Source organism: Oryzias latipes, chromosome 17, assembly GCF_053564925.1.
Source record: "Oryzias latipes strain Hd-rR chromosome 17, Olatipes_Hd-rR_3.1".
Classification (NCBI taxonomy): Eukaryota; Metazoa; Chordata; class Actinopteri; order Beloniformes; family Adrianichthyidae; genus Oryzias; species Oryzias latipes.
In genome coordinates, this window is record NC_136253.1 from 26922348 (window position 1) to 26934586 (window position 12239).

General features: G+C 37.4%; 1 protein-coding gene across 2 annotated transcripts; it reads right to left on the bottom strand.

The window, feature by feature from the left end:
* Positions 1-21: 21 nt before the first annotated feature.
* On the bottom strand, positions 22-7974 carry spinc (spindlin protein C). 2 transcript variants are annotated; one of them, NM_001104795.1, is given in 5 exon segments: positions 22-1118; positions 3947-4180; positions 6318-6577; positions 7242-7284; positions 7925-7974. In NM_001104795.1, coding segments are annotated over 4 exon segments (720 nt in total). In that variant the 5' UTR covers positions 7262-7284; positions 7925-7974; the 3' UTR covers positions 22-912.
* Positions 7975-12239: the final 4265 nt, after the last annotated feature.

Consider the following 12239-nt stretch of genomic DNA (forward strand, 5'->3'; position numbering starts at 1 on the left):
TAAGGAAGAAAAGGCATAAAATTTCAAGCAGCTTTGTTTAATGTTCATAAAAATGTCATACTATTTACATAACATAACATATTCAGGGTCACCATGAACAACATTTCAATTTTTTTTGGCAATAATGCAAACATGAGCCCAAAAAAAACAACAAAAAAAGTATTAACCACAGCTGGTAGCCATGTTGAACTACAGACGTGGTGTGCAGCACAAACACTGTTTGAATCAAACTCCACTTTAACACCAGAAATTTTGATACATAATGTAAAAAAATAAAAGTACAGTTTACGTGATGGAAAAAAAAAAAACAGGTGAAGTCTTTTATGCTACTCTCTGTTTTCTATCCACGACATGAGCACTTTTACACGGAGACTGGAGTTTACTGCGATGGTCCATTTCAGCACGTTGGTGAAAGAAATACCATCTTATATTCAACAAATCAAGGCTACAGACTGAAAGCACAGCAGACACATTTTTGTTTTACCCGCAGCTTAGCTACATTTTCCAGATAAAATAAATAAGTCGAATGATAGCAAAACACAGATGTATAGGCAAAAGTAAAAATGTCTGATGTGCTGCTTAAAGAAGTTTGAATATTGCACTATACAAGTGTGATTTCACCAAAAACAAGGATTTGAGCTTCATTTCATCTGCCGAGCTTTACAACTGCTCTATTTACAATGAAGAGGACAGGATGGTGGTTGATATATGAAGGTGTCTGAAATGCCAGAGTGCAGGAAGGCCCTTGTGGTGGAAAAATAATAAAAATATAGAATACGTAAAATAAAACAAAAACATGGGGTTGATGGTCTAGAATGGCACTCCTCCCACTGGAGGGAAACCCAAACACTTAAACAGGTAACGACCGGTTAGAAGAAATGGGAGGCGAGGTTTGGTTTGGATCAGTCAGTACTAAGTCGTCTTCACCAGATCGTAGACGTGGATGTGGACGTCATCGTCGTATTTTATGTAGTATACGGTGGGTTTTGCAGGAACCTGGTAGATGACCAAGCCTGTCCTCTTCAGACCGTTATCTGTGACATACTCCACCTGTTTACCCACAAGGCTCTCTGGCTCCTCACCTGGCTTCCTGTCTGCAGGCAGCAGATGTTTGTTCTCTGGATTTAAAAAAAAAAAAGAAAAGAAAAGAATAAACTACACAAACACTTTCATAGTTCCTGGACATACATTATAATAAAAAAATACTTTTTAGTACATTTTTATATTCCTGTATATATTAATTAAACAGATTATATAAATACTTACACTAATAACATTTTTATGGCATAGTAGCATATGCTATAAAAATGTTATTAGTGTAAGTATTTATACACATTACAGGAAATTTAGTACTGGAATTACACACAATGCAAATAAATAATGCATTGTGGGGGAAAATAAAACTTAAAGAGTAGAAACCAAATATTCTTAAGTAATTAAACACTAGATGCAATTTATTCAAACACGGAAGCTTTCATCTATTGCTTTAAAAAATATATTTGCTTCAAAGCTATACAAAATGAAAAAAAAAAAAAAAAAAAGAATGGGGACATCTGGTGGCCAACTAAAGCCATAGCACCCTCTAGACCAGTGGTTCTCAAATGGGGGTACGCGTACCCCTGGGGGTACGTGGAGGTACTGCAGGGGGTACGTGACGCTTTTCAAAATATCTATCTAAATCAGTAGGCTCATCCTAATAATAAATATTGAGAAAAATTATTTTGTAAAAAGTTCGATAAAATATAAATGTGTGTTCATGCACTGAACTTTATATTCAGTATTCAGTTTCAATATCCTTTGAAATAAAACTGCCCCCCCCCCACACCAAGTTATTTCGACCCCCAGACGTCACGCACTCATCAACGACCTGTCGTTACCATAACACTGTAACTATGGAGACGTGGTTAAAGTGCAGCAGCCATGCTGCTGAAAGTACAGACGGACAAGTGAAAAAGAAAACAAAACAAGAGGCGACGAATTCCAGAAAGTACATGGAAGAATATGTTTTAATGCGATTTACGTCCACGAGCTCTGACTCACCCCAGGCACTGTGTTTTTTTTGCGGGGAGAAGTTAGCCAACGCTAGCATGAAGCCGGCACACCTCCAGTGGCATCTCACCACAAAACATGGATGTCACATTGGTAAGGCACCAGAGTTCTTCAGGAGAAAACTTTCTGATTTCAAGTCATCCCAAATCACAATGCGAAAAGTCTCCACTACATCAGCCAAAGCCCTGGAGGCTTCTTACGCGGTGTCTTTGCTTGTTGCTAAAGCCAAAAAACCGTTCACCATAGCGGAAGACCTACTGCTCCCCGCCGCTGTGGTATTGGCCGAAACTATGCTGGACAAAAAATCAGCGGATACATTAAAAACCATGCCTCTGTCCACCGTTTGCCGCAGAATAAATATCATGGGCACAGACATTATCGAACAAGTTGTGGGGAAACCTGGCGACTCATTTTCACTGCAGCTGGATGAATCCACAGATGTGAATGGACATGCGCAACTTGTTGCATTTGTAAGATACATTGACAAGGACGACATCTGTGAACACATTCTATTCTGCAAAGAAATGGGGGGCAAACAACCGGAGAGGACATTTTTAATGTCGTTAACATGTTTTTCACCAGAAACGCTATCAGCTGGAAATCCTGCAGCAGCGTCTGCACAGATGCGGCTGCATCAATGACGGGCAGCGCGAAAGGCCTCATAGCACGGATTAAAAAATAAAATCAAGTGGACGCACTGTGTGATACACAGGGAAGCGCTAGCGTCCAAGAAAATGAGCCCTGCATTGCACGATGTTTTGAACGACAGCATTAAAGTTATAATTATAATAATATAATAATTAATAATTATTATTTGTGAGCAAATCTTTATTTATGAAGTTCATTTATTTTGTAAACTAAATATTATTTATTTAAAATTAAGTTATAGAATTATTTCTGTGAACAGATTTTTGTTATTCATGTATATTTTTTATTTTATTTATTATTAGCAGCATTTTGCACATTTGAGTTTTGACTGGTTTTATACCTTCTGGTGGTCAACGTCTTCTGTTTTTTTTTTTTTGTGTGTACATGCAATGTTTGCCATATGAATGTTTTTGTCAGGTTCACTGTTGTTTGGCTTGAATAAATCTGACTTTACAGCACTGTACCTCTTTTTTCTTCCAAAAATGTTTTGCCCGTGTCAGGGGGTACTTGACTAAAAATATATTTCTAAGGGGGTACATCACTGAAGAAAGTTTGAGAACCACTGCTCTAGACACTGCTAGTGAAAGATTCACAACTGTGGATCTTCAGTCCACATTGTCCTGCATGTTTTCAAAGCTACTTTACTCAAACAAACTTGATTCAGCTCATCATCGACCTTTGTAGAGACTTTCCAATGATTGTCAATACCTCCAGGTGTGTTTAAAGCAGATTGGGAAAGAAAGCATGCAGGACATTGCGCCATGAGGACCAGGGTTGGTCAATAAAGCAGAAAAAGACAGCATGATCCTGGCAAGATCCTGTTTTTGAATATTGATACCAAATCATTTTATGCCATATTTGTATGGCTAAAAAAAAGAGATTGATATAACTAAAGTTTTGTCATTAAAAAAAAAACAACAACAAAAACCCACTTACATTCTAAAAATTATTGTAGATGTATATCTTCTTAATGACAACACAGCTGTAACACTGTTGGTTTAGACTAATTCAGAAGGTGAACTTAAAGAATTTAGCTACAGCCTTAAAACCAATAATCAGTTCGATGGACTGAGCTACATCTTGTATTTTTTGCTTTTGTCAAGCATCAAAATACCCAAACTAAATACATCCACAATAACAGTTTTTTTTCTGCAAAAGAAACCCCACAAACTATTCAGATTGGTTGACTCCCAGACTTTCGTCAGCTGTAGAAACATAATGAGCGTTCGTAGATCCCTCATGACTGTACCCGACTCCGGCAGAACACGCAGATCTCCGTCCTTGTAGTCGTCCCACAGCTGGTACATGTACAGCACCGGGTCCTTTTCATAGGTGATGTAATACCAGTGGGTCATGATGGGGGCGCGGGACAGGACCATGCCTCGCCACTCGTTTTTCTCCCCATCCTCCTTTTCAAACAGATGCTCCACTGCTCTGCCCACCAGCTCCTCGGCCCCCGGAGGAACCTTGATCTTGTTGTTTACTGCGAGACAGACAAAAATCAACTTTGCTCATGCAGACAATATGATAGTTGCTGCAGATTTAAAGTTTCAGCATATTTGACTTTTGTCAAATTTAATTAAGCAGATTTTAAGCTTACATTAGGCCATATAAATGAAACTTTTTTTTTTAAAGAGAATGCTCTTCAAAAGGAATTTGTAGCATCCTTCTCAGGACTCTGCATGAATCCTGCAAGTCCAAAAGTGTGAAATAGCTCTGCTTGTAAGAGCTGTTCTTCATCTCTGTCAACACAAAAGGTTCTGGAACACAGAGTCATTTGACCACCCCATGAGTCCTGCTCAGTAATGATCTGTTTAAAATGCATCCCATTATATGGTGCCATGGTGGAAAATGATCATTAACACCTTATTTGTGGCTAATTAAAGTCACAACAGGCATTTATGAGTGCATTAAAGGTAAAAAGCAGCCTTTCAGAGCGTTTGAATGAACTCATTTGGTTCCATCATGACAACTTTTCATGAAGTATCTTGAGATGAGAAATAAGAAGTGTACAATTTAGATTTTTTTGTATTTTATCCAACAGAATTACCCCAGATTGCATAAAGTTGTTTCATCCCGCTGAATATGAAGATTTTTTACATCTTAGTTCACACAGCAACCCAAATATTATTCTAAATATTTCTACTTTTATTTTCATTTTGCTGCAGGTCTGAAACTTTTTAATCTAATGAATAAAGTTGTTAATGAAAACGAATCAAATATATCATGTAAATGCTGAATAACTGTCATTTCAAGCTTTACTTTCTCAATTGAGAATCAGACTTTCTCTCTCTTTTTGGCAATTATTGGAAACAAGTGTGAGAGCAATGTTTTTTATATTTTAAACAAGGATGACAGTTGGCTAATAATTGCAGCAGTCACTCACTCAAAGGTGACTTAGGCCGCATTTACACTGCATGGTTCAAGTGACCCAATTCCGATTTTTTCCTCTCATGTGGCACAGATCGGATATGACCGGTGAACGTGTAAGCAGGACAAAAAGCGCATGGATTCTGATTTTTTCAGATTGGATACAGGCCTCATTCATATGTGGAAATAAACCGTATACGAATCGTATACGTGCATTTGCGTGTGCCATGTAAGCAGACAAATCGGATATTCCCCAGTATCGTACGTCAGTGACGTCAACTCAGGACACCACCAACTGAGATCACATGACTTATAAAGGTGCTATTGTGTGCTGATTTTGCTGTTCGAGGACAGCTGGAGCCCCATCAGCGTGTTTTTTTTTTTTTTCTTTTAAAGTAAATTTTACGTTGATTATTTCTATGATGTATTGTGATTTTAATGCATTTTTCTGTTTTGTGAAGCACCTTGAATTACTTTGTGTACGAATTGTGCTATACAAATAAACTTGCCTTGCCTTACCTTTCAGCCTCAGGCTTCAGACCGTAGTCGGAAACCGCTGTTATTTCCGGTCCGGTCGGGATGCAAACGGTAACTAATCAAGCGGGACACTGTTGCTCTGGAACAGGCTAGAAGCCGTTTATTTCTTTGCTTGGATTAAACTGTTAGGACAGCACAACGTCTGCAAACACTTCCTCGTTCAAAACTCAGAGGGGCACATAAGCTGGCCGAGCAGCCCTCCTTTTTCCTCTCCCGCGCATCCACTCTCCTGCCTCATCCAGGTGCGCCCAAGGCAACGCCTCCTTCCGTCGCTGCGTTGCCTCCATGACAACCGCAGTCACACAAAAGAAACACAACAAAAAAAAAAAAGGGGGGGGGGGTCGCCATGCTAAACGTTTGCCGTTTGGACCAACACGCATCTTCTAAATGTGCTTTTATTACTGTTATGATTATTATTAAGGGCCAACTCGTTTCAGCATTGTATAGCGTAAATGCAAAATTGGATACGGGTCACTTTTAAAAGATGATGTAAGCGGCGGGTCGTCAAAAAAATCGGATATAGTCAGAAAATCGATTTGGGCATCAAGACCTGCAGTGTAAATGCAGCCTTAGAAAAATCATCTCTACCTCAACCCCAAAAGTAGGAAAAACCTGTTTTATTGCATTGTGATGCGTAAACAGTTTGAGCTTTTTTCAGCCCTCACGCTTCAGGAAATACAATGTCCAAGACTCTAGATTGACATCCCACTCACCAACTTTCTCTGACAAAACCTGCAGGTTGGACACCCGGTTGTCTTTGAAGAGCTCAATGCCATAGACGCAGTCAAAACCGTCGTATTTGATCATGTAGAGGGAGGTGTTCACACTCAGGCGCTCCAGAACGGTTCCCTTCCATTTGGTCACGTTCCCCTTCTCCCTCCAGGTGTGCTGAATCCTACGGCCAAGAAGGTTATCGGGGTCTGGGCTCAGGGTCGACGCCGAGCTTTCACTTAACTCCCCACTGCTACGCTTCCTATGGTTAACATGGGAGACAAAGGAAAATCGCATCATACACTTTTAATAAAATGGTCAACCCTTTTATTGGATGCGTTCACAAATAATCCAAACTTCAGATGCTGTTACTGCAAAACAAGGTTTATAACAATCTAATGACACAAACGTTTCTACAACATTTTAGGATTCATTGATTTATTCATCACTGATTACACAATTGTATACATGTATTCTTTTTAAACTGGCGTACAGTGGTCATAAAATGTTTATTTGTAATTTTTTTGTTTTAACAATTCTACATTTTTATAACACACTGACCAGTGTGAAGCCCATTGAAACAAATGCGTTGTGATATTGGGCTATGTAAATAAAATCAAATTGAACTGAATTGACCAAAGGGCACTTTGAAATGTTGCCGTACAAGCAACAACTACAAATAAAGCATCTATTTAACTTGCCAAAAAGGATGAGGCGCTTCAAAACTAATCAGTAAATTTAAATGTAGAGCGTAGATTTTCAAAACATTGATCATGAAAAATGATCATACTGCTAAATATTATATATATGTTTATGATCAGTAAAGGAAATAATTAAAATCCTGTAGTGCGTACTATTAATGTGCAAAGCAGCACAAATTATTATGAAAGCAGCACATGGATAATTTGATCAGCTGTTCAGCCTACCTGCCCCTTTTCTTTGACATGTTTCCATAAATTCACCAAAAACCTGTGTGAAATGAGACACATTAATTAGTTATTAGGTATAATGGTCCAACCACTTTCAACTCAGTGTCAGACACTAGGCCACATTTAGTTTAAAAAAAAAAAAAACATGGTTGAAACAAACAGAATCGTGTTCCACCACACAGACGTGCAAACTAACCAGAAACCTTCATCACCGGATGTAAACAAACGCTAATGACGAGCAACAATGCTAACAAACTTAGCTAAATGCTAGTAGAACGTCTACAGTTTGTCATCTACACAGCTAACTTTGGATCTAATATAAATGCTTACCTGTACCGACATAACTGAAGAAACATCATCAGCCCTTTTGAAGGTCGTCAATGCAATAACCATAGGATATTTGGAAGATTACAGATTAAAGTTGAGATACGGTTCTATTAAGCTGCTTGACATTACTGTACCAGACATCATGTTTTCCCACAAAAATTGCCTTCTGCATTTCTGCACATATGCTAGCTGAACAAAAGGAAATGCTTCGCCATAACTAAAGCGCCGATATTTGCACCCTTAAGCTGACAAAATAAAACCAAAACAGGAGTGGTCGATAAAAATTAACCGATGGTTGTTCTTGAGGTTGTTAAGGTCAATGGTCAACAGCCAATAATTCCTGTATAGCTTACCTGATCAATCAGTTCACATCCGTCTGCCTTTGAAAAGCGGATTCCTCCACCTAAGGTAGGCTACACGGAAGCGAGTCTGATTACGAACTACAACTACCAAGATCGTTTGACTGCTCGCATGGCCCTCTGGGAAATTAGATTGTGCCAGTGATATAACAGCATTGCTGGTAACTTTTAGGAACAGATCATTTTGCCTTTGTAAGAGTAGCACTATGTTATCAAATAAATAAACAAACATAAATAAATAGATAAATACATAAAAAATAAATACTACTACTAGTAGTAGCAGTAGTAATAATAATAGAAACGTTTTATCCTCACCAATAATAACAATAATAATAAAGTGTTGATACATCACAAATATGTTTCCGATGTTTCCATGTGTGTATGTTTTTATGTATATATTTATCTATATGTGTAGTCATATGTGTGTATATGGGTATCTGAGATGGATGTAAGTATATTATAGTAGTATAAGTAATGTACTATAAGTAATATTTCACAAATAATAATCTTTTTTTCAGTAACAGCATCTGAAGTTTGTATTATTTGTGAATAAATCCAATAAAAGGGTTGGACTTTTTATTAAAAGTATATCAGAAAGTCCTTTAAGATAGACATGAAGTGATGCGATCATTTTCCTTTGTCTCACATGTTAACCATAGGAAGTGTAGCAGTGGGGAGTTGAGTTAAGGTAATATAATACAAAGTGGCTTTGGTAAAAAAAAAAAAAAAAAAAAGAAGAAAAAAAGTATGGCACAAGGTAACAATTCTATACTTTCTTATATTTTAAAATATATGTTCAAGATACAATATTATCATAGTCATCACCATTGTTGCTTTTGTTCCCTTTTTTTTTTTTTTGTATAGTAGATGCATATTTGTAGTGTTCTCCCTAAAGTAAATCCCAGGTTTGTATGACTTCCTTTATCCAAGCATGCAATTATATTATCTGCAAGCAAGATTAGGAAATTTGCAGATGTATAATCAATATTTCATTATTTTGATCTACAATTCCCTTTAAAAAATAAAAATAAAAAAAGGTGTCCCATTACCACAAAAACTACAGCAGCAGTTTTATTTCTCAATTTTGCAATTCCATCTAAATTTTTTAATTGTTTTTTTTTAGACAACTGAAATGCTCAATCAAACCACAAGATGTCAGACTCAATTCAAGGTTCACTCTTCAGACTCTGTTAACAGACTGTGACAATGACAATGGACTGAGCAGTGGATGAGGAGCTGCAGCCAGTGTCTGCCTCACAAGCTTTTTTAGAATAAAGGTTTTTAAGGTTTTTTTGTGTGTGTGCGTCAAACCACCTGTGTGCACATGAGCCCTCAGCGAGTGTGTAGAAGTACAACCCTTAATTTTTTTTTTTATTTGTGTTAGCTTCAAACACCAATGCGCGTTTTTTAAAACATTTATATTTACTCTTTTTTTATATAAAGTGGAAGCAATTTTAAAACTGAAATTGTATGCATTTCATCAGTTATATAATGCTTGTGATTTAATGATTTTTATAAGAACTTGGGTGACATTTAGGGATGTTTTTGGAACGGACATCGCAGGCCTTAATGACACAATGGGAACTGTTGCAGGATGTTGCTTCCAGCATTAGTTTATATGAGCTATGTAATACAAGGCTAATTCATGGTTGTTCTAATTTGAACTCACGTACATTTTCTGTACTTTTCAAGTCTCTGAATTTCAGAAACTCTTCTCTCTTTTCATATCTTTTAATCTCTAACCGCATTCACTCAGCTTTCTTATCGTAGCTGAGGTGGTCTGAGTGGCCACATTAGCCGCTTATGGTAGTGTCATAATTTAGTCCTCTGGATTACAAAGGTTTCTTTTCACATTCGAAAAGAACAAAAAATTGCAGAGATGTACAAGTCAGTGTTATTGTAACACTGACAGAGTTAGCTAGAAAGCCAGTGTTCTAATGACACAAAGCTGTCTGGTGTCCAAGGTTGCCTCCTTGTCCTTGCTGTTGTCACAGCAACAGAAAAGGCTTGGCTATTTCAAAAACAGACGCATTTGTTTGTCCTCTTTTTAGGCTTTAATAGCAATAAGGCGTCAGGTAAAAGAAAATGGAGGTCACAGAGTTTCCATGGCAAAATGAGCATTGAAGTGACGTTGCTAATCAGCACTTCTCAAAACACATAACCGCGGCTCACCTAAGCCATTTGAATTTTGGTGAATCACACAGAATGTTTTGCATCTGCAAAGCCCTCAAATGCAAATCCCTGTGTTTACTTGTTTGCCTGACTTGTACCTTCTGCTGCTTGTGAGTTTCTCTGTAGCGCTGCCATCAGAGGAGGGGAGCCCACAGCAGGCTTTTCTCTTGAGACACCATGCGAACACTGCTTCCAAAAATAGAGGAACCCTCCTCTCTCTGTCTCCTTGCCTCAGATTTGTACGATATCTATTTGTGGTATTTACTCAGGACATAAAGGTCATTTGCAACATTAGTGAAGTATTCCTGGAAGATTAGAAAGCATATCTGCAAGGTCAACTGTTTCAGTGTGCAGTGAAGTGTGTCCATCAGTAACATATGTGCATCAGTCTCCCCGTCTGTCTGAGAGCTGAGTAATAAAAGAAAATATGGCGCATCGAGATCACGCCAAACTTAGTTGACATTTCCTGCATGATGTGGGTTATCTGACAAGTTAGACTGCCTCTCTGCTTAAATCGCAGAATGAAACGTTATTCTGTGGGAAAACCGTCTGGGTTATATCAAGATGAACAATCCATTTTGCATTTGGAATTTAAAAATATAGACTTTCCTGACTCTTTAAGATCAAAGAATCCAGGAATGGATGCTTTTAAAAAAATCTAATACCCTACTTACCCATCACAGTTCCAGACAGTTTCATTATTTTTGTTTTTACATACGTATATTTAGTGTTTACAAAATAATTAATCTTTTTTTTATTAATCAGATGGTTTGAAACTAGCACTTACTTTGTAGGCTGTTTTTCTGTATTTTTCATTCAGGAAGGAGTGTGAAGTCCCTGACCTTATCTGCAAAATGGTAGAACACAAAATGGACTGTTTTTTCCCCCCATAATTTGTTTTAAATAAAGCAATATATTCATATTAAAAAACAGTATAGCACATATTCAAATCACAATTGACAAATAGTAAGATGATATAATGGATTACGTTTAAATATTGCAAAAAAACAAAACAATAACCATGTGATAAAATGTTTATTATGACAATTATGGCATCCTCAGATTTGCCCCATAGGAAAAAAGAAAAATGCAAAAGAAAAACAACAAAATTACAGAACAAAACATATGAGTTATCACAGCTTTCTGACTGACAAAGAAAAAAAAATTCCCCAGTCAACATTTTTTCCAAACCAAAAACTTTAATGCCCACAGCCCCCACCCCCCCCCCCCCCCCCCCCCAATCATTGAAAAGTTAAAAAAGTCCTCTGTTGATACCAGATGAAGTAAGAGTGTGGTTAGTAGTTGTTCAGGTTGAAAAATGATCCCTACAGAGGACAAATTTGTATTGCTGGTAGTCAGAGGGATAGATTAAACATTTTTACTTTGATACGTATATTGAAATCTGGTGTCTAAGGAGAGCAAACTGTTTCTGTTTCAGCACAAAGAGTTTCAAATATTCCCTTGAACCCCATTAAATGCCCAAGGAATGACTCGTGTAAGATAGTAACAGTGATGAATGGCCCAAACCTGTGAAGATTGTGCCTATAGACTGTTTTTCAGTGACGTTCCTTTTTTGAGTTGCGCACCTGTCACAGCCACAGAAGGTGCACGCTAACTATCCAGAGATGTTTTCGCTTATCTTAATTGTCTTCAGCATTAACAAGTCTGTTGTTCAGGTCATCTGCTTTGTTGCGCTCTTAGAATGGGTTTTGTCATTTTTAAGTTTATTTGTTAAATGTTTCTGCCATAAGCCTGGTCTCATGCATTCAGGGTCTTTGCTGGTTCCTTCTAAAACAAGCTTTCAGTGACTGTGTAGTTTCTGACCCCTTCCCATCATCTCATGTACCCTGCACTGCCAGTGTTACATAGATATTTGTTTCTTTGCTTGTTTATTTATTTAAGACAGGGACAGCATCATTTTGTCCTTAATTACACATTAACATAACAGTTAAAAAAGCAAATCTATACAATTTTAGCCTTTCAGGCTAATCTTAGTCTCTAGACAGGTTGATGGTCCCCAAGTATAAAGACAAATTAAATCAACATAGAAAGGATAATAGAGATTAGTAAACAGCAGATACAGAACGATATGGATACAGTAAATTCAATGAACATAACAGCAACAAAGAATACAAAG